At 53.6% G+C, this 22,523-nt stretch overlaps 1 protein-coding gene and 1 long non-coding RNA gene across 6 annotated transcripts in view; one reads left to right on the forward strand and one right to left on the reverse strand.

The window, feature by feature from the left end:
• Nucleotides 1-22,523, reverse strand: part of RRBP1 (ribosome binding protein 1) — a 65,000-nt gene that overhangs the window by 19,806 nt on the left and 22,671 nt on the right. For 2 of the 4 annotated variants that reach the window (XM_053200278.1, XM_027069523.2), the window contains exons 2-6: nucleotides 19,378-21,253; nucleotides 6,329-6,477; nucleotides 5,008-5,130; nucleotides 1,577-1,729; nucleotides 728-846 (exon numbers count right to left, since the gene is read on the reverse strand). In XM_053200278.1, coding sequence (XP_053056253.1) covers nucleotides 728-846; nucleotides 1,577-1,729; nucleotides 5,008-5,130; nucleotides 6,329-6,477; nucleotides 19,378-21,232 — 2,399 coding nt within the window. In that variant the 5' untranslated portion in view covers nucleotides 21,233-21,253. The remainder of the gene's footprint in view (nucleotides 1-727; nucleotides 847-1,576; nucleotides 1,730-5,007; nucleotides 5,131-6,328; nucleotides 6,478-19,377; nucleotides 21,254-22,523) is intronic. The other 2 variants (XM_053200277.1, XM_053200276.1) reach the window with 2 other exon arrangements.
• LOC113602458 (uncharacterized) lies at nucleotides 16,167-19,235 on the forward strand. Of its 2 annotated transcripts, XR_003423885.2 has the most exons (3): nucleotides 16,167-16,716; nucleotides 17,859-18,264; nucleotides 19,007-19,235. It is a non-coding gene; the product is annotated as an uncharacterized LOC113602458 (long non-coding RNA). The 2 variants fall into 2 exon arrangements; XR_008289219.1 differs by lacking the exon at nucleotides 17,859-18,264.

Genomic DNA, 22,523 nt, shown 5'->3' on the forward strand with positions numbered 1-22,523 from the left:
AGGTCACTGCTGCCCTCCAAGGTCGGCCCCCTACTGGACTCACTAGCCCTTGGAACTCCTGATGGGTGATGCTGAGAGCAAGAGCCCCCCTGAGCAGGCCGGGCCGAGTGCCGTGAGGCAGGACTTACTACTGCAAATGTCCCTTCCAGCACAGGAGATCTCGTCTCCCGGTGGAGAATCCAGGGGCTCAGGCCCACGGCGGGTCCCCACACCACCAAACTCTGATCATGGACAATCCGCTAACCCCCAAAATTCTGGGTCACCATGAGAAGTGTTTAAAGACCCTACATCGAGATCCTGTGAAGACAGACGTGGAAAAGTACGTGTTCCCCCGGGAAGGCAAGATGCCAGCACCAGCCAGGACCTGAGAGGCACCCAACCACGTGGACACTGGGCACGGACAGACCAGACCGGGGTTTGCTGGCTCTCCCTGGCGCCTTGACCACATGTGAGGATGCCGGCCACACACTGGAAGGCTTGGCCACTCACAACCAGACAGGGGGATGGAGTCTCAGGCCAGAGCCCTGAACGGGGAGGGTCGCAAGTGCACAGCCAGCCCCCCCGTGCTCACTCACGTGTGGGGCCCATGCCAGGCTGCCGTGCCAGCCCCACATCCAGCAAGAAACTAGAATCTACCTGCAAAGCCTTGAGGCTCGGACACCCTCCCCAGCTCCAGAGCCTCCAGGAGAGCGCCCTCACGGTGTCTGAACGGGGGCGCTGAGCTTACTTGCTCTCCACCTGGCTCGTGGCCTGGTTCAAGGCATCCCTCAGGATGGAGTTCTCTTGCTGCAGACGGGCCAGCTGCGTGTTGGGGCCATTCTCCAGTTGCTCCTGAAGAGTCCGGATCTGCAAAGTCAGCGAAGGGGCATCAGAGTGCCTCTTGGCCTCATAGAGAGCCGGCTTTGGTGGGGAGCGAGGTCAGCGAGGCCCCAGCCCACAAACTAATGCACCAGAGGCAGGGTGACCCCCTGCATGTGCCCCCTCCCTTCCCTCTGCCTTACAGTCTGTAGACTCCAGGCACTGTGTTAACCGCCGTGACACCAATCACATAGCCACAGCCTACAATTACCCCGAGGAAGCCTGTTTCCTGATCTCTGACCTCCCATGGCACATCCCGAGCCAAGCAGCAGGGAGGTGGCCATGGCTCACCATGAACAGAGCACAGGGCTGGGGAGAAGGCACGGGGCTCTGGCCCCGCAGGCCAGGCTGGGCAGGAGGCCCCCGCTGGCCTCGGGTAGCTTAGGCCTCTTGTTTCATGGGGTCCTCCCAAGCACAAGTGGAGAGGGCAGAGCCAGCATGACTGGGGAGTCACATGGAGGCTGCGAACTTGACCCACGGGAACGGAGGAGACGGGACATGGCACCGGCCACTTGGGACCAGGCTGTTTTCAAAAAGTGTTGTTTAAAATCTATTTTATATCTTCCTGGCTGCTGACGTTCACACACGCGTGGGGGGCTGGCCATGTGAAACGGCCCCTCCCTCCAAAACCAACCCGATTCTGAAGCCAGCTCCTCCACCCTGTGGGGAGCCATGTGCCCCCTGGGGCCCCCGACCGCACCCCAGAGCCACTGCCCACCTTGCCCTGTAGCTGCTGCACTTCCTTGACGTGCTCCCGGTAGCTGGCCTGCATGCGTGCCTGCACGGCTGTGATCTCCTGCTCCCGGGCCACAAGCTGCTTCTTCACCTTGGCCTCCCCGGCTGCTGCCTTAGCCTTTTCTGCTGCCAGCTCCTAGGACACAGCAAAGGGCACAGAGGCAGTCAGGCCAGGGCAGGAGCTTGTCAGACGGGCCCAAGGTCATCACAGCCCAGACATCGCCTGGGGCTGGGGGCTTGAGACCCCCTCCCCCTGAGTTCCCGGACAGACCAAGCCAGCCACAGCAGAGAACCCACAGGAGGCAACGAGGGATCTGATCCCTGGAAAACCCTGCTGACCTGACCAGTAGGAGTGGATGTCAGACCTTGGCCATGTGAAGGCAGCGGACACAGGAAGGAGCTATGTAAACAGGACACGCTGTCTTGTGCTCTCCAGGACTATTGGCTCGGCCCTGCTGGGGCTACAACACCCTGGCTTGGCTGGGTCCCTGACATCCAGGTCCTGGAAGGCCCACTTCTACTTGAGTGCTTCGTGTCAGGATGGAAGCAGCAGTGAGCCTTGATGCCTGAGCCACACGGAGGGCCCAGGTCTCCACGTGCACCTGATCAGTCCTCCCTCCGCAGCCCAGGGAACATCTGCTCTGGTCAGTGTCAGATGCCCATGACGAACACAGGATGCTGGGCCTGGGGACCTGAAGCCTCAGGCATGGGCAGAGCACAGGATGGGACGGGCTGGTCAGGGGAGAGGGGCTGGCTGGGGTCTGTGTCATTCTTGGAAGAATGGCAATGGATGGAAGCCACAGGGGAGCAGAGAGTGACTATTCGAGAAAGGGTGATGCAAACAAGCCCCTGGGGTGAGGATGCTCCCTGTCCAGTGGGCCTCCAGCTGGGCTGGCAGAACCTGGTGTGGGCCCAGCTGGCCTGGGGGACCACGGTGCAAGCGTCTCCCAAGGTTCCAGGCCCTGTGCCATCCCGGTCCTGGGCAGGAGACCAGGGAAGTGGGAAATGCTCTCCTTCTCCAGGCCAGGGATGCCAGGGAGACCCACCCTGAAGGGCCAGAGTACCCCCTGCACTTCCGTCCCTGGGCTGGGACAGAAGCAAATCAGAGGCTAGAGGAGGAGCTAGGCTGACGGGGTGGCCGCTGGGTGCCAACGCTGCCTGTGTGCCCGGCCTTCCCTGAGCCCACCTGGGACCCCTGGCCTCACTGTTCACACAATCCTCTTCCTGGCTCTGCCCAGGGTGAGAGCCCACAGGAGCCCGAGGTCCACGCTAAAGGACACCTCACTGATCATCCACCGGAGCCGGGAGAGGTGGCCAACACTGTGCTCCCACTCTGAGGCAAGCAGGCGCCTCACTCAATTCTGTCAGTAAGATGGGGATCACGACCCCCATTTTAAAGCTGAGCTCACTGAGCCCTGGGGAAGATATGATGGTGTCCAAGGCCGGGAAGGCTTCCTCTTAGCTGTGTGCTGGCCTTGGGCCTTGGTGGCCATTCGCTAACAGGCAGCCTGCTAGGTTAAGTCAAGCAAGGTGGCCAGAATCACAGGGGACAATACAATGATAGGTAATTGCTTTGGTGATGACAACCATGGCATTGGGAGAGGAAACTGGGCGTTCTGGAAGGCTTCTCGCAGGAGGGAGGGAGGGATGTCAAAGGAGTCTTCAAAGATAAGGGGAAAATCTCCAGCCAGCCATGCAGTGAAAGGCATTTGAGGATAAGGGAAGAGCAGGAGGAGAGGCCCAGGGGTGGCAACAAAGGGTCGGCATGTCAGGGGAGCACATGGGGCAGGACCGCAGGGGTGTGGGCTTGGGTCTGAAGATTAAGACCCACTGGCAGAGCTTAAAGAGGGACCTCACGGGACCGTGTTAGCACTTGGGAGCCGAGGAGGGTGCAGGGAGGGTGCGGTCAGAGGAGCGGGGGCCTGGCTGGACACCTCGGAGCAAGATGGGTAACGAACACCAAGGGCTGTGTCAAGCGGCCACCACTAGGGTGAGCAGTAAGTGTCCAGCATGAGGGCCGCATTAAGGGGCCTCCTGCAGGATGCACTCCCTGCTTGCACCCACTGCCCTGCCCACGGTAGCCAGAGACCCTGGGCATGGGGAAGAAACAGGCCACTGGGACTAGCAAAGGTTGTACCTCCTCACTCCTCACACCTCCAGCCCACCCTAAAGTCAAGGGGGCAGGCACGGAACTAGCCAGACAACCACACAGCCAACCAGCCGTGGGGACATTTGCTCCATTTCCTCTCCCCTGACCTTCATTCTGGGGGCAGACAAATGTCACAGGGAGTTCTCAGTTTGTCCAGAAAGAAGATACAGAAGGATGGCTCCCCGAAACCACAGATTTGACCAGTGCTGGCCTGCTGGCTCCTGGGGGTGGGAGGGCACTGATTCACGGTGCTGGCCCTTTTCTGTGGTGCAAATGCTCACGGCCATGGCGCACCATTGGCCGAGGCAGAAAGAGGCTGCGTGTCCGGCTCCTGGGGGCAGGGCGAGCGGCTCCAGCCAGCCTGCATTTCACCAACAACTCAAGACGGGCTCACGTGAAGGCTGCATGTGGACAGTCTTGACAGAGGTGATGAGGCCCAGCGGGCAGAAGGCTACTGAGCTCTAGGGAAGGTGCTTCTCCTGGGTGGACCATTAACCAAGAGTTACCATCCAAAAAGCTCATCTGCTCTTGCCATCTCCACCAAATGAACTTCACTGTTTGGCTCAGGGCTGTGTCTCTCCAACTGAGGTCAGAAACTCAGGCTGTCTCGTTTCTGACTATTCTCGAATGAGCAGGTGGAGGTGCCCTGAGGAAGGGCTGTGGCCCAGACCACATGGGACATCCCCCATCCCAGGCCATCTCCCTGGACCCGCTGCCCGGACAGAAAGGGGAAGTAAGCAGCAAGAGGGCAAGAGCAAGCCACAGAATTCTGCTGGAAAGAGACAGCGTTCAAACTGAGTGCAACTGGCCTCGTGGGACCGCGGCACCAGGACTTACTCCTCAGGAGAGAGGCAAGGACAAAGCTCAGCGAGTTCTGGCGGGGGTGGCCCCTTGCGCTTTCAGGGTGAATACCCTAAAAAGATGGCCTGTCACTGTGGGACCAGTGGTGAGGTTCTGGCCCATCCCCATCAGAGAACGAGGGCCCTAACCCTCTACTTAACGTCCGTGCGCACGTGTTCTTCATCATGGAGGGGAGCTGCCACCCCGCACAGCTACCCAGGGCCATGACAGGTAAGCCAGCCCCAGGTTGTCAGGCTCTCAGACAGCAAAAGGCCTTCCCGTGGCCACAGAATCCCTGGTGTGAGAGGCAGTCCCAAGCCAGCAGGCACGTGCAAGGAGTCCAGGTGGGAAGGCCGGCCGGTGATCTGGGGACAGCGCTGGCCACCGCTGGGGGTGCTCAGGACAGGGTGTGCGCTCAGCCGTACCTTATTGAGCTCCCTCAGTTTGCTCTTGGCGGCAGCTGCGTCTTCCTGCTCTGTGGCCAGCAGCTTTTCCTTCTCTTCCAGCTGGCGTTTCAGAATTGCCACAGGGTCGCCCTTCTGAGTGGCCTGGAAGTGCCCATAGAGCAGCGTTAACAGAGGGGGTGTGCAGATACCTGGTGTGCCCTCCTACCCCAGCAGTCAGACCCTGACCCACGACCAGAGCAGGGGCCCGGTCCTGTGGGATGGGGCTTCTGGGTGAGCGGGTTCTAGCCTGACTCCACGCACTTCTGGGGACAGGCACCCCTGCCTCAGCCACCCAGTCGGCCAGGTCTCTAGGCCCACTGCATACAGGAGCTGTTTGGACCAAAAGCTTTGCATCTCTGCAGTAGGTTTTAGGAGCATGGTGCTTCCCATGAACTTGGGCCAATGGTGGCCAAGGCCTCTTCCTACCCAACTGAAGGCCAATTAGTCATTGTTTCTGGCCTGGGGCCCACCCCTTAGCTGCTGTGTGAGGCCTGCAAGATGCCTCAGGAGGCGAGGTGTACTCTGGGGACAGTGGCCTGAGGTGAGTCTGGGCCCGTCTCCTTGGAGGAGAGGTCCTCCCGACCTCCAGTCACTCGCACGCCAAGAGACACCCTTCCCTCCCCCAAGCTCACTGAGCACAAAGCTTCCTGTGACTGTGGGACGTGCCACACCTTGGCGAGAGTCAGGAAGGGAGTAAGCCCTGCTGGCCTCAGGTCAGGAGTCACTGGCCTGGCTCTCAAGACACCCCCCAGCATCACTAACCACTAGGGTGCCACAAAATTCTCCAGCAAAATTCCTGGAGTTCTGACTCTGGATGAGGAACAAACACGTGCCAGGCAGCATCTCCTGGGGGCAGCTCATTCGCCACAAGAAGTAGAGGGCGAGTGCCGGCCTCTGGACTGACCCCCAACAGCAGGAGGGACGTCAGAGAAAGGGGCTTCCAAGCTCCCCACTGTGCGTGTCCCTACACCTTCTTTTCTGCACCCGAGCCCTGGCCACAGGCCAGCCGGGCCCCAGAGCCTGTGTTCACCCCCCCTGGCTCACACAACACAGAGCCCGGCCCTGACCCATAACGGTCTTCCTGTTTCCGTGGCTGGGCTGTGGCTGGGCTGAGGCAGAAGGCAGAGTGTACTCGGGGTGATTCATGCAATCTGTGTCTGGGAAGGGGAGGCAGGGTGCCGCTGAGAGAGGCCAGTGGAGACTATTTCCTGAACTCTGTGCACATGGCCAGCCCAACGGGGTCACTCAAGGGAGGCGAGGGCCTCAGGACTTAAGGGGAGAGCAGGGAGGGCGGGTTTACCTTATGCCAAGTGTCCTGGATGACTCCAGCCTTCTCGGACAGGATCTCAATGAGCCGCTGGGCCTCACCCTCGTTGAATACCATGCTTCCGACTGTGGAGACCAGAGTCTTGTAAGGGAGGTAGAGAGGACTGTCGGAGTCTGGTGGCGCTGTGCAGGGAGAGAGAAGGAACAGGAACTTACCCTCCGCCCCCAGCAACCAAGCTGGTCACACCTCAAAGCAGCAGGGGCCAGACAGCCGACCAAGGACTCTGTCCAGCTGCTTGGGCTGTATGGGCTGAATGCGAGCCTGACCTGGGTACCCTGAGCTCTTTCAGAGTGCTGAGAAACGGCCCAGACTTCAGGTCCCTGCACAGTCGTCCCAACTGCCCGAAGAGAGCAGAGGGGGAAGGTCCCTAAGTAAAAGAAAGGCTGTTTTCCTAGGCTGGGGGAGACATCCTCACTGCCCCCCTTTTTATCATCAAAATGAGCAGAATTAAGCAAGGCATACCTTCCCCAAAGGTGCTTTTCCTTCCCTTTTTCCAGCAAACCGCTTGGTCCAGTTCCAGCCCTGCACAGGCGGGTTCACCCGCCTGCGGTGACCAAGCCCCATGGCTCCTTATAAACACCGACCCCACTGCCACAACCCTGCAGTCACTGGAGAAGGATGGCAAGCAAAGGCCCGCATCTCTAAGGCTGCTTCTCTGTGGCCCCAGGGAAAAGGAGGCTCTTCCCACACATCCAGGTTCAAACACTGTTTCCGGCTTCACAAAGCCCGAGGCAGGTTTTAGGGGAGGGGAAGCTGGGCTAGGTTCTCTCACAGCGGGCCTGCCCACTTGTCAGTCTACGAGTGACTTCCCAGGAGGCACAGAGTCAGGTGCCAACAGCCACCTGTGCTGTGACTTCTGCGGTGCTCCTGAGGCCCCCCGACACACACACACTCACTCAAGGCAGGCTCTCGAGTGGCCTTGAATGCAGGAAAGGGTGAACTGAGACACCCCATCTGGCAGCAACCCCACCTGAAATGCCCCGGGGAATGACTTATGCCGAGGCCCAAAGCTGCCCCGCGGCCTAACGACCAGCCCCAAATGAATGAAATAAAGGGAAACAGGCCGGCCCATGGCAGCACCTTCAGCTAAGCCCCCCTCACTGAGGACAACGCACAGGGAAGGTTTCCATAGCAACCCCAAATTCTCTGGCCTGTCACAATATTTTCACTTGCTAGTCACAATATTTTCATCGCCAGTCAAAGCATTTAGCGTGATACCTTAATGAGGGGAACGTGGGATGTGGGCGAGCTGGTTGCTATGAGCACCTTCATTGTAGAACTTCTTACCTCGTGAGGCTCGGGAGATTAAAAATAACCACGGTGACGTTCAAGGCCTAAGAGCTCAAGAGTGCCATGAAAATGAAGTGGGGGTGGGGTGCGTGTTCCCTTCAGCCTTTCTTTTCATTGATATATGTATATAACACAAAATCATCTTGATGGCAAACTTAGAAAAACCACTCTGAGCACCGCTAAGCCAAAAACAAAGCAAAGACTGCTCTCAAGTTCACTACTAGAAGAAGACTGCACCAGTAGCATTTTGGTTTCCGGGGTCCCTGCCCTTCCCCCTCAGCCTGCAGGCAGATGCAGGTTTTTCAGAAGACGGAAGTCCACTATTTCAAAGACACAGTTGGAGCTCAAATGGACAGACGTTTTCCTTTCCTGACTCGGGAAATGTCTACTGTGCTGTCCCAACAGGCTGGCCACCAGTTACGTGTGGCCACTGGGCACTTGAAATGCAGCCAGCGTGGACCAAGCTGTGCTGCAGGTACAAGTACACCCCGGTTTGAAGACTTGGTAAAATATCTGTAATAATTTTCTGGTATCGACTGCATGTGGAAATGATAATATTTGGGGAAAATTGGGTTAAATAAAATATATCATTAAAATTTAATTCTTTGTTTTTTGTTTGCTTTTTTTTCACGTAGCTGCTAGGAAAGTCTGAATTACACATATGCTCACACGGGTGGCTCACACTATTTCTACTGGACAGGCTGGTCTATTCCTTTCCAGCCCTGGGGACCCTCCAACCCCCCAAAAGTATGGCCGTTGTCCCTGCAGAGGCCTCAGACTGCGCAGGGGCTCGGGCATCTCTTGAAGCCTCTCCTAGACCATCCTTCTAGGCCCCCGTAGTCCCTACCACATTGCTGGGGGCGGGAAGGGAAGACATTTAGATAATGGAGCCAGGCTTTGCTACGGAGCTCTGTTTCCCCACAGATGTCACCCCAGTGGTCTTGACAGACCGTGTTCCCTCTTGGATAGCCAGGACACTCTGCTGCAGAACGTTGCCAAGTGTATTCTGTAAGAGCATCATTCTAATACACCTTTATTCAAACTTTCTTACCTAATTATATTTTATTAGATGTTTTAGCGAACAAAGTAATGAAAACTTGAGCAGGTGCAACAATCCAAAGCTACACACAGCACAATTTAACTCTCCCCTGCCTATCGCCCGATCTCCCCACGCAAACTTCCCTGGCCTTCTCTATGCTCATATGAACACTATCTTTTAAGGTATTTTTAGAGAGCCCCAGCTTTACACTTTTCCATGAAGTCATTTAGGTAAGAATGGTGCCATCTTTGGGGCGCCTGGATGGCTCAGTCGGTTGAGCATCCGACTTTGGCTCAGGTCATGATCTTGCAGTTTGTGAGTTCGAGTCCCACGTTGGGCTCTGTGCTGACAGCTTAGAGCCTGGAGCCTGCTTCGGATGCTGTGTCTCTGCCTCTTTCTGCCCCTCCTCTACTTGTGGTCTCTCTCTATCAAAAATAAAGAGAATGTAAAAAAAAAAAAAAAAAAAAATTTAAAGAATGGTGCCATCTTTATTTCCCCCAAATCAGGGGAAGTAAAAATGAAAGAAAAAAGTACTTGGAAGTAGGCACCAGAACTTCTGGACCTCCGTGTGAACTGCATTTGCTTCTGGGTTTCAAGATCCTCTCACCAAACCAGTGGCGCTGAGCTCACTTGGATGCCTGTTCCTGGGAGGCGGGCACCCGGGCCACAAATCACGTGCTAACGGGAGCTAACTTGGGCCGGCATGTTACACATCTCCAGCAAAGACTAGAAAACTGGAAATAATCCCCGGCATTGTGAAATCTTAAGGCACTACACTAAATTTGTCAAAGACTAACATCTAATCTGCTAAACCACTGACATCACGAAGACCATGAGGCGGTGAATCGTAGTGAGACCAGCTCCTGAGAGCCTGCCCCTATAGTCTCTGCCTTGCCCACCTTGGTGAGTTCTGAAATACCAGGAATGGACGAGCAGGGAGGCCTGGAGGAAGGTCACAGCAAGAGAGCAAAGAGCGGAGAGACAGAACAGAGATAGAACCGGTGCCTCACTGCTCTGGGGTAATCCAGACCTGCCCGGCAGGGGACACAATAAACACCCCCAGGGACCGGGCCCTGCAAGGATGGCACAGGTCTGGCTCAGGGGGCAGCCTCTGGACATGTTCCTTCACCTCCAGGGGATGGCTCCTGTGGGGTCTGGGCCAGAACCCTCAGAGCTGTGGACTTGCCGAGGAGAACCGGAAACGAGATTTGTATGTGTCACCTCCTGACCTTTAGTGCTGACAGCTAACTCAAAGAAAAAGAAATAAATAAAACCTCTGTGGGGCTGAACAAACACATCTGTGGGCCAGGTGTGGCCTGCAGATCACCTCTGCCCCTGGGCACTGGGCACCGCGGTCAGAACAAGGCCCCTGAGTCAGGCGGTCTGGGCTCAAATTCTGCGAGCTCAGCTCCTTCCTGCCTGTGCGTCCTTGGGCAAGTTGCTTCACCTCCCTTGGCCTCGGTTTCCTCATCTGCAAAATAGGGGTCATAATCAATCTTTCCTCCTTCCTAGCCTCACTGCCAAGATTAAATCCCAACACGTTTGGAACAATGCCCGGCACAAAACGCACTGCAGAGTCAACCAACAGGGCCACCTTCAAGCAAGCCCCAGTCACAGGACCGTCACAGGACCGTCACAAGCCCTGACCCCTCCCTGAACAGACAGCGCCCACCGGGAAGGACACAGGTGGGGCTCTGCCCTTTCCCCCACTCCCACCAGCGGGACGGAGAAGTCGTGCAAGGGTGGTGCCCAGAAGCCAGCCCTGAGGATAGAGCAACACAGCCCACGGACCCTCTGGCTCCTGCCTGGCACCCCCGTCTGTACCCTCTCATGAGGCTAAGAAGGGCAACAGGGTTAGATAAAGCAAGGAGCCCTCTGCCTCCCGCAGCCCCCAGCCAGGGAGCATGCGGCACTGGGTAATGTGTATAACACCTCAAATTCCAAAACCATGCGCCCTTCTGTGACCATGCCGGGGGGTGCGGTCACCTAAAATCAAACTTGTCTTGCCAAGAGGCACTTAGGAGTCCCTCTCTCCCTGTCGACCGCAAAGTCCTTTCGGGAGAGTTTTGTCTTTACATCCCCACCAGGATCCCCTGCGGCCAGGTCTCAGTGCTAGGGAACTCGCGGGGTTCCGCGGCCCGGCACTATCACAGCCCCTCCAGAGTCCAACTCGGGACCACTCCTGCGTGGCTCCAGAGGACTCGACCAACAGGTCGGTGCTGACCACTGCCCAGCAATGGGAGCGGGTGGCCACCTTGGCCCTGGGACAGCCCATCAGGTGACCGCGGCTCAACTCCAATGGCCGGTGCAGGTACCCTGATGCAGCCCTGCCTGGGGCAGGCAGGTCCCATCGGTCTCTAGAGACACAGAGTGTGCTCGTACCGTGCACCCGACAGTCAGCACACCACTGGGGCTGGCAGGGTTAAGTCAGAAACTGGAACTGCCAGCTGAGAGGCAGAGGAGACACAGGACGCCCGGCAACCATGCAGTAGAGCCACAGGAAGGGAACCCAGGGAGGGCATGCTGCCAAGGAAGCGACGTGGCAGCAGTGGCAGGGGATGCTTTGGCCAAGTGCTACTGGGTAAGGAAACGGCGAGGGCTGTGCGGGGCTCTGGAAAGGGGAGCGGCAAGGACAGGCAGCGAGGCTCAGAGGGGCCTTGCCACTCGGAGCAGAGGGAAGTGAGACTGGAGTGAGTCCACGTCTTCCCAGGCCCCAAGGATCTGGATTCTATCTTACAGGCTAGAAGCAATGCCAGCAGGGAGGAAGGTCTGCAATGAGGAGATGTTATTTCAGGACACCTGGGAGACAAGGCTGGCGGGGGGGAGGGCAGATGAGGGAAGAGCCCCAGGGCCAGGGGCCAGGCCCAAGGGCACCGAGGAGCTGAACTGGGGGGACAGAGGCCCAGGTGTTAACAAAAGGTTAAGATCTGTGCAACTATGGGCTTCTTGACCACAGCTGCCTGAGGACAGCGATTGGAGCCCCAGCACTGCCATGTTTTAACATGACTGAATGGAAAGTTCTGGAAGCAATGTCATCCAGCAGCTTCTCTGAGACATGAGGCGCCAAGACTGATTGGGCTCCTTCCCTAGGGCATGTTTTTGTTCTTGCAAAAAGGCAAAGTTGGAGCACCTGGGTGGCTCAGTCGGTTAAGCATCCAACTCTGGTTCAGGTCATGATCTCACGGTTCGTGAGTTCGAGCCCTGCATCGGGTTCACTGCTGTCAGCACAAAGCCTGCTTCAGATCCTCTGTCCCCTTTTCTCCCTGCCCCTCCCCCTTTTGCATTGTCTCATTTCTCTCTCTCTCAAAAATAAATAAACATTAAAAAAAGAGAGAGAGAGAAAAGTTGGGCTTGAAGAACTTACAGAGAAAGGGAATGAAGGCTATGAAGGCTCAAAAGTCCTAGAGAGATTTCAGAGCTTCAGACCCTGAAAAACTAAGTTTGAAAGAAAAAAGTATGAAACCTAATCTCAAGACACATCTGCGTGTACCTCAGCCCTAAGACAGCTATAGAGTAGCCACTGAGGTGGGCTGCACTTGGCCTGAGGGACCCGCAGAGACAGAGGGCCCAAGGCAGGAGGCTGAGATCCCTGACCGTCCACTGGCCACGAGACTTCTGGGAAGTCTCAAAACAAGAGGTGAGCTGTGGCTTCTGCTTTTGCAAAAACAGGTAAACATACCAATCCACGTTACAGACCTTCAGGAGAAATGCATGGAAAGGAGCTTCGTAAACCACACATCTCACAAACATCTAGTTGAGAACGATAGTGTCACAATCCTGGGGGCGACCCAGCAAGCACACAGTGAAGGAGGACACTGGGGGGTGGGGGTGGGGATGGGATAGTAGGAAGGAAGGGGTGATGCTATTATCAAGTCGCATGCCTTAAGATTAGATTAAGTCACATGCTAAGGTACAGACGCCTTTAGCAGCTTTCCTGAAGATCCTTCCCTATATCCCCTGACCTCTGGTGACTCCTGCCCCAGAAGGGTACAGAGCATGATCCTATTTGTGCATTTCCATCTGCTCTGGCACAGAAGGGAGTGGCCAGGGAGGCCTTGCACAATATGGAGCTGAGCAGCTCCCCCAGGACACTTCAAGGTTCACAGATGTGGGGAGCCACGAATTTTCCATCTTAGTTCAGTTTGTGATCATAGACTGGGTACCCAAAGGCTGGGACAAGGTTGAAAAGAACTGGTCACTTTCCTTCCTCAACCTGACCCCCCTGAAGGAGCAGGGACCCCCTTCTGCTGCTCAGAGGACCCATGGTCAGGGCTGGGCTGCCTCACAAAGCCCGAAAGGTTAGGAGCCCCACTCCGTACAATGAGTGCCTGCTTATTTGACTCGCACACAAATAATAGAGCTTTTTTTTTCTTTTCCATTTAAAAAAGAAAACGTATTTACCCAACAGATACAAAAATACTGATTCGAAGGGGTACACGCACCCCCCACTGTCTATAGCAGTACCATCAACAACAGCCAAACTATGGAGAGACCCCAAATGTCCACTGACTGATGAATGGATATAGAGGATGTGGTGTATATATACAATGGAACATTACTCAGCCATCAAAAAGAATGAAAGCTTGCCATTTGCAATGATGTGGATGGAGCTAGAGTGTATTGTGCTAAGCAAAACAGGTCAATCAGAGAAAGACAATTACCATATGATTTCACTCATACATGGAACTTAAGAAACAAAACTGATGAACATATAGGAAGGGGGCGGGGAGAGAAGAGAGGGAAACAAACCATAAGAGACTCTTGATGATACAGAACAAACTATGGGATGATGGAGGGAGGCAGGTATGTGTGAGATGGGCTAGATGGGTGGGGGATACTAAGGAGGGCACTTGTTAGGATGAGTGCTGGGTGTCGTATGCAAGTGATGAATCACTGAATTCTACTCTTGAAACCAATATTACACTGTCTGTTAACTAAAACTTAAACGAAAAAAAAAATGCAGGTTACCAAAAAACCGGAAAATAAGGGCAAAGGAAAGGTATTAAAATTTACCCATAGTCGGGTACCCCAAGAAGGCCTTTCTCCCACACAGACTCGTGTGTGTGTGACAAGGTCATCGTGGGGTGTCTGAGAGCGTTTTCCATCTCCTGCAGGTTGGCGGGGTTCCCTCGGGCCCTGACACGATGATGGTCTTCTGGCCTCAGGGCAAACAGGCCCGCAGACAGGGAAGGGTGTCCGGTGTGAAGGCAGTGCAAGAGGGGAAGAGCCACGCTCAGCGACAGCAGTGCACCCACCAAGTTCCAGCGGAAGCACGACGTTCTGGAGCGTGTGCAAACGGGCATCTCGCGCTCCCTGTCGGTCCTTGGTTCCTCTGGGGCCAGCCCACGCCATACTAATCTGGACTCACCTCTAGGCACTGGGACAAAAAGAGCTGTCCTAAAAGTGTAACTTCACACTCCCAGCCGAGGTATGCCAGCAAAGACCAACTCCGAGGGCAAAAACAGATTTTCAAGAAACCCACACCATGTACACAACACACTTCCTGTAAGAGGGACGCAGCATTCCTGATAAACACCATGCACGAGTCCTGAGGGACTCTCCGAGAACGAACCAGCAGAGGCCTGCAACCAGGCTGCACGCACCCAGGAGCTTTAGTTCTGGGGAAATTTCCACTTCTCTGTGGCTCCTCGAGTTCCCTCTTCTGCAAACAACAATAAAAGAATCTGCGCCTTTTGTTTCATAAGTAAGCGTCTTCTCCTTATTCCACACCTGGGTTTATAACGCTCCCCTCAAATGGTCACCATCTCGACAGCACCATGTGAAGAGTCAAGTCAGGTGGAAGGTGCTGGAAAACGCTCATGTGGGCCTCTCAGCACTCTGAGCGAATTGTAAATCGTGAAGTGTCTTTGGGGAGCGATGCAGCACTGTGCTCCTAAATTGAAAATGGACCCGTCTTTTCACTTAGCAACTGCGTATCGACGTAGTTACTTTGCAGAGATACACTACAATACACGTACATCACTGTGGCATTAATTTTAGCAGCAAAAAAGCTGCATGCTGGTTAATGCCATTTAAATAAGTAAACGATACATTCATGCTATGGGACAGGATACAGCAGCAGCAGCCCTGTAGGTACAATACAGAAAGATGTCACTGGTACCCTGGTACACAAAGCAAGCAAGCTCCAAGGCTGTGCGCACCGTAGGCCGCAACTGTGTGTGCCAAAGCAATGAGCGGAATGGCTCCCAGGCTCCCCCATGAAAGGGAGGGAGTGGAAAGACTTTCGGTTTTCACCTTCCATGCTTCTATGCTGTTTGTACTTTGTTTGCTGGAAGCACACATTTATACGCTAATAAATTTTAAAAGCGTGGATTAGGAAGGCAGGTGTTCACTGTCAGATCCAGCCACGGACAAGTGGTAAAAACCTGCCACACGGCCCTGATTTGCTCTTGTAGGAGAAACAGATCAGAAGTCCTGGAAGAGTTCCAACTGGGGCCTGCAGAAGCATGTCCTGTGCCCGCCTCCACACCTGCCTGGTCTCTCTCTGGGGTGTCTGTCAGCAAGGACCCTGCTGGGCCCACCTGGTGACAATTGAGGACACAACCCTGTCTGTGGTGCCCCCCAGCTCCGGGGCAGGTTCTGCTGCTGATCTGTCATGCGTCATGGGCCAGCCACAGGCTCCACGATTTCACTTGTCACATAGCACTGGGATACAGAGGATGACGGGGAGCTCACCCCCACCCCATTCAGGATGCAGGCAGACAGAACAAGGCACTGGGTGAGCTGCGTGGTGCCAACATGATGCTGCAAAGACATGCTCATTTTTACAGGCTGCCTGGCCTCCTCCTGGTGGCTCTGGTCTAGACCAGCACTGTCCTAACTGACTGCACTGATGGAGACGCTCTTCCCTGCACTGTCCAGCAAAGGCAGCCACTGGCCACAGGGCACTGTTGAGCACTTGGAATGTGGTGAGCGCAACTGAACCAGTCATTTGACTGACTTTTGATCATTCTGAATGCTACCTGAGATAGCCCCCATGTGACCAGCCCTAGACTTCTAGCTCTCTGGTGCCCACAGTTAAAACTTCACGGCCCTAGAGCCCTCCCTGACCCAAGTTCAGGTCTCCTCTATTTGGAGAAGGAACTCCTTTCCTGGCCTGCTCCACACCTACTCTCCAGGCATCTCCCCTAGCTGAGGCCGCTCACATCTCCACGCCCCCGAGTTTCTAGATGCCTGGGGCCACCCAGCCCAGCCCGAGCTGTGCTCTTGAGTTGAGTGCACAGGGCCATGGAGAAGCTGGCGGTGGGCAGGCCCTGGACAGAAATACAGAAGCTCCACCCCAGCTAGTGGGCAAGGAGGTCAAAAGCAGGCAGCCGGGGCTGACTGCAGCATCTCGAGCAAAGGAAGGAACACGGGACATGCAGTATGACTGCATGAGAGGAATGTGGCCTGCTTCCCATTCAGCAACACGGTCATGGCCACAAGATCACCGCCATGGATGCTCAATGTGAGTCAGATCAGTTCTAGAACGCTAAACATGTATGAGATATCATCACAACAGAAGAGTGAGTGAGCCCTATTCTATCATACTCCATTTGGAAAATCCAGGCCGTCCATAGACACAGGTCGTGGCTAAATGAAAACATGGAAAGAAATCAGCATTCTGGACAGTGGGAATATGGCTGCAAATGACTGAAGGCTCTCAGAGTGGAGAAGGGCCTTGATGGCTCGTCACTGACATCTGACTTGGGAGTCGTCTTCAGAGCAAGCCCCAAACCGCATGTCTATATTTGGGAGCGCCAAACACCCAAACACCCAAAGCACACACTTCACTTACTCTACCCTCAGGTCCAGAGTCCTTTACAGACAGACAAGAACTGCAAAGCTGCCAGAAGCCAGGCATCATGGAGACACCCACCTTGCCCTGTGCCATCCTGGCAGTGACTCAGGGGCCCTTACTACCTGCTCCCCACCCCCCCACCCCCCCACCCAGTGTGGTCCTGGAAACAACAGCATCAGCATCTCCTAGGAGCTGGTTAGAAATGCAGAGTCTCAGGCTCTACCCAGAACTGTGAGTCTGACTCTTTACCTGAACAAGTCCCCCAGGGGATCCAACTGCATAGAAAGTTGGAGAAGCAATGCACTTGGGCATATCCCCACTACTTCTGAACACACAGATTATTTCAGGATCTTCCTGGTGTTGGTGCAGGGAGTGGCCTGCATCTACCCTGGGGGTGGGGGTGGGGCTTCAAGATGGCTTTACACCCCAACCACAGCAGGTGGAGATCACATGACAAATTACATTCAGGAAAATGACAAATTACAAGACAGTTTTTTCCCCATGTCTCTAGGCTCTCAAACCCCCTGAAGAATAAAAAAATTCGCCTTTCAGGTGTCCTCTCAGCTGCACATAATACCCTGTGTGGCTGGGTTTTCATTCTGGGTCTGATGATCCTGTGTGGCTGCTTTTGTGGCCCAGTGCCCCATACTGGCCTTTGTGATTTTCTCATTGCAACCTTGGAGTGGCGTCAGGCCTCCCGATATCTGGGCTGATTAATATTAATTTTGACTGTCTTTGATATTTTCTGGGGTTTCATTTTTTTTCAATTAAATCTAATTTATCCAGACCTTACATGTTTAGAGGGATCCATAAGCAGACTCTTCCAAATCTTGAACATGTTGCCCAAGATCAGAACATTTCTTCTTCCCACTGAAATGAGGCTGCCTCCCCTCACTGAAGTTCTCAGACATGACAGTCTGCTTCAGGACCATTTTATTCTCTGACCTGTCTGTCCTTGGGCCAGCACCCTAACCTGTAATTACAATGGCATGGGAATATGTTCACACATCAGACACAACTGGCTTCCCAAAAGCCGCTTAAAAAAATCTATCCAATATTCCAACCTATTTTCCCCTCCAGATGGGACTTTTAGAATAGTTTTGTCAAGTTAAAGGCGGGAGTCGGCAGGGGAATCTCATTGAAATTTTGGCTAGAATAATTTTAGTAATAACTGTCATTTTATCCATAATATTTAACCTCTGGAATTTCTTTTCTCTGTTCAAATTTTCTCTTAGGCCAGTAAGGTGCTGTGTGGGTTCATACAGGTCAGAAAGTTAGGTCGTCCTCCTAACAAGGTTCTCTATTTCTGGCTTATTAGTACCACTTGCCTTCCTTCCTAAAGTACCACATTTCTATTTTGTGCCTTGTTTCAGATGCCTAAAGCCAAACATGGTAACAATGGCTACAGGACATAGGTCACGGGACACACGAAGCTCTATTCTGAACACACCTGATGCTTTACAGAAAACAGGCCACTTCTCAGTTCCATCCCTGTCCTCATGTCTCAAATACCCTGTCCCTGGGTCAAGTGGAACATCAACTTAAAGACAAGGCAGCAAGCCTTTCCTCCGGCCTGCGGAGGCAGACGGAGGCTGAACATTTGGATTTTCAGAGGGCTTTGAGAGACTGGCCTCACCTGTGGGGGCCAGGTGGGCTCATCTTTGACGCTCAGCAGGAGCCTGAAGCTGCTCACACAGCACAGGTCCCCTCATAAGGAACTGGGTGCTGCCTGAACAAATGCCCCCCCAAAAGGTGGGGGAGGAAGAAACCTGAGAAAAGGTAATGCATCTCCACAAAGAGGCAAGAAAGGGAAACCCAGCTAAGAACATAGGGCCTTGTGCTGGATAGCCCCTATCCAGCACAAGGCCCAAACATCTCAGACCCCCTAAGATACCTCGGTAAGACAAATGCAATTAATTATCCAAATCAACTAATGGCTAGTCAAAGATATTAAAAACAAAAACAAAAACAAAAAAAAAAAGGAAGAAAGAAAGAAAAGAAAACAGAAGACTGCCATATCAAATGAGTGATGAACAGGAAACAGGAACTCACTGGCCCAATTTCTATAATGCACACTAAAAACATAACAGAAAATTACCGTTCTGTATTGTACATATATAAAATGGCCCACTAAGTAACTGGGATAGGGAGTTGGGAAGAGGAAAAACTGGGGATGGGGGTGGATGCCATTGTTAACCTTAAGAACATCCTACCATTAGTCATTCAACAAACATACAGAAACGAGTACCAGGTGAGGTAAGCAACAAACAGCCTGGCAGAACATACTCAGACATCTAAGAAAGATTTGCCAAGACACAGAAGTGTTTCAGATTGCGTGATGTATGGAATTACTATTCCTAATTCCTCACCACTCCTTGTACTCACATACTCACACCTCTTACAACATCACTTGGCAGTCCCTCCCAATGGAGACAGTGCACTTCCTACCCCTTGACTCTGGCTCAGTCATATGACTTGCTCTGGCCAATAGGATGCTGGTTTGACATGTGCCCTTTTACAGCTCTACTGTAACCAGGAGAAGGACCTCTACCCTCCAGAATCCCTGAAGCCTCAGCCTGGGCCCCAGAATGAACACATATGGAACAGACCTATGGTCGATCTACAGCAAGGGGCCGAACGTAGTTAAACTGCAGCATGAAGCAGAGCCACTCAGCTGAGACAACCCAGATCAGTCTACTTTCAGCCAATTCAACAGAAGCACGAAAAAGAATAAATGACTGCTGGTGTAAGTCACTGAATTATGGGATGTTTGTTACACAGCTTTGTTGTAGCAACAGCTAACTGATACATATGGCTCCCCCAAAGGGAATCCATAAGCTACTAAAAGATCGCTTTTCCCTTCCAGTTCACAGAGAAATCAGAACTACTTACCAGGCTCACCTTTCTTCTTTGAACCAGACTTCTTCTTTGCAGGAGCCTCTTGCTTTGGTGCCTCTTGGCTCTGGACCATATCTGCATTTTTGCCTTGGATAGGAGCTGACTCTGTCCTTTTACCCTGATTGGCAGATGTATCCGCCTTTTTGCCCTGGTTGGAGGACCCTTCTGACTTTTTGCCCTGGGTCGGGGTTCCCTCTGCCTTTTTGCCTTGATTGGGGGCCCCCTCTGCTTTTTTCCCCTGGCTTGCAACAGCCTCTGACTTTGTGCCCTGACTAGCAACTGAATCTGCCTTTTTACCCTGATTCTGGGCCCCCTCTGCCTTTTTGCCCTGATTCTGGGCCCCCTCAGCCTTTTTGCCCTGATTCTGGGCCCCCTCGGCCTTTTTGCCCTGGTTGGGAGCCCCCTCTGCCTTTTTGCCCTGGTTGGGAGCCCCCTCTGCCTTTTTGCCCTGGTTGGGGGTCCCCTCTGTCTTTTTGCCCTGGTTGGGGGCACCCTCAGCCTTTTTACCCTGGTTTGGGGTTCCCTCCTTTTTGCCCTGGTTGGGGGCTCCCTCCACCTTTTTGCCCTGGTTCTGGGCCCCCTCTGCCTTTTTGCCCTGGTTCTGGGCCCCCTCTGCCTTTTTGCCCTGGTTGGGGGTCCCCTCTAACTTTTTGCTCTGGTTCTGAACCACTTCCACCTTTTTCCCCTGATTGGGGCTCCCGTCTGCCTTTTTACTCTGGTTTGGGGTCCCCTCCTCTTTTTTACCCTGGTTTGAGGCCCCCTCTGCTTTTTTGCCCTGATTCTGTGCCCCCTCTGCCTTTTTGCCCTGATTATGGGTCCCTTCTACTTTTTTGCCCTGGTTGGAAGCTCCCTCTGCCTTTTTGCCCTGGTTGGGGGCCCCGTCTGTCTTTTTGCCCTGGTTGGGGACCGCTTCTGTCTTTTTGCCTTGGTTTGGGGTTCCTTCTCCCTTTTTACTCTGATTCTGGGCCCCTTCTGCCTTTTTGCTCTGATTCTGGGCCCCTTCTGCCTTTTTGCCCTGATTCTGGGTCCCTTCTGCCTTTTTGCCCTGATTCTGGGCCCCTTCTGCCTTTTTGCCCTGGTTCGGGACCACTTCTACCTTTTTGCCCTGATTCTGGGCTCCCTCTGCCTTTTTGCCCTGGTTGGGAGCCCCCTCTGCTTTTTTGCCCTGGTTGGGGGTTCCCTCTGCCTTTTTGTTTTGGTTCTGGACTCCCTCTGCCTTTTTGTTCTGGTTCTGGGCTCCCTCTGCCTTTTTGCCTTGTGCAGTGCCAGTGGCTGGGGTACTGGCCTTGGCACCCACTGGGGGCACAACCACCATAGGCACCTCTTTGGGAGCAGTTTCCAAGATGGCAGCCTTGGAGGTAAGAACTTGGATAGAATTCACTACAGAACTAACTGCTGGTTCCACCTTTGCCACTTTTTTCTCCTTTTTCTTTTTGTCCTTAGGGGAGGAGGCCAGCTTCTCTTGGGGCACAGCTGGTACTGAGGCTACAGGGGCAATGACCACGGGGGGCTGCACTGGGGTTGGAGCCACGGCCACTGCAGGTGCCCGCACAGGATCTTTGAGAAGGATGGTCACGTTGGGGGCTGGCTCATGGTCAGGTATCTTCCCATTGGGTTTCTCCTCCTTTTTCTTGGTCTTTCCTTTCTTCTCCACTGTTTTCTCCTTCTTTTTCTTCTCCACTTTCTGGTGGTGCGTTTTCGCCATCTCCTTGCGCTGGTTGGCTAGGGCTTCTTCATATGACGTTTCCTTCATGGAGAAGGTGGACACCAGGAAGATGCCGATGGCAGAAACGACCATGAATCCACCAAAGACCACAACCCCCAAGGTCTGAGTGTCATAAATATCCATCCTGGCTTGCTTTCCTTTCACCTGCCAAATACATACATGTAGGTTACTTTTTGTAGAAACAGAGGCATTTGACAGTTTCCATCCTCACCCCCGCCCCCAAACTTAAGGTTTTGCTAATCCTTCAGACTGATAAAGTCAAAGAAACAAATCCAGACAATCTCTGATGTCATCCATTCCTTCCTGCCCCTCTTCAGGAGTGAGTTTTTATGCAAGATATGAGCAGCCCCTACTAGTGCTAGGATAGGAAGTAGCAGAGAAATGGCAGAGTACAGGTGTGGACACATAATACCCTGGAGACTCAGAAGTCACAATCACAACTCAAGAGATTCTCCACCGTGGGGGTCAAAGATGCACATCAGCATGAGCACGGGCGAGGTGTGAGACAATGGGGAGTGGTGAGGACTGGGGCATGAATGCCCCAGTAAACTAGGGGGACAGTGTCACCCAGCCATTGCTAATTATTGTAGAAATGTTGAGTGCTGTGTTAGAGATCTGCTTTTTCACACGAGGCCAGGAATCTTTTTTTTTTTTTTTCTCCTCAAAATGAAATCGACTGATTTAAAAAAATACCATGTGAACCAAATCAAGTACTTCTGCAGGCTTTCGGCTGCATGCATTCTGGCCAGCAGCCCCTGGCCCTCTAGCTCTACTTTGCTGCCTTCCTTTCCCTCTTCCCCAGTGCTGACAGACACAACGACCGAGAGTCAGAGACAAAAAACCTTCACAATCCTGAAAAGTGATCAAGAAATTGTTGAGGAAAAAATGGCCTTCAGGAGAAGCTCCTAAAGAGTTGCTGAAGCTGCAATGTGCACAACAGGAAACAGGAAGTCCTGGAAAGCCTACCAAAGAAGAGACCTCATGTTTGGAATTTCACTGCCACAGGCTGCAAACAGTGGGGGTAAATGGTGTCACCAGACCCAATCCTCACCCCAGGGAGGGAGCCTTTTGCCTGATGACACTCCAAACAAACCAAGAGGATGAGCCACTTCTTTTCGCTGCCCCTGGACCAGAGTCCACGACTTCCGGGCTGCCAGCCCAGGCTGGGTCTGACTTCAGTGAGGAACCCCAAGAGAGTTACTTATTTGGGTGTGGTCAACTTTTATCAGCTAATTTTGATGTGACTATCACATTCCCAGTCCCCTACACACATCCTAGCCCCCCTTAAGAGGAGCAGCGATGGAATTAGTGAACAGAACACAAGTATAAGAAGGCAGGTAAGGGGCCCTGGGTGGCTCAGTCAGTTAGGTGTCCTCCTCTTGATCTCGGCTCAGGTCATGATCTCATGCTTCGT

The sequence above is a fragment of the Acinonyx jubatus genome, chromosome A3, assembly GCF_027475565.1.
Source record: "Acinonyx jubatus isolate Ajub_Pintada_27869175 chromosome A3, VMU_Ajub_asm_v1.0, whole genome shotgun sequence".
Lineage (NCBI taxonomy): Eukaryota > Metazoa > Chordata > Mammalia > Carnivora > Felidae > Acinonyx > Acinonyx jubatus.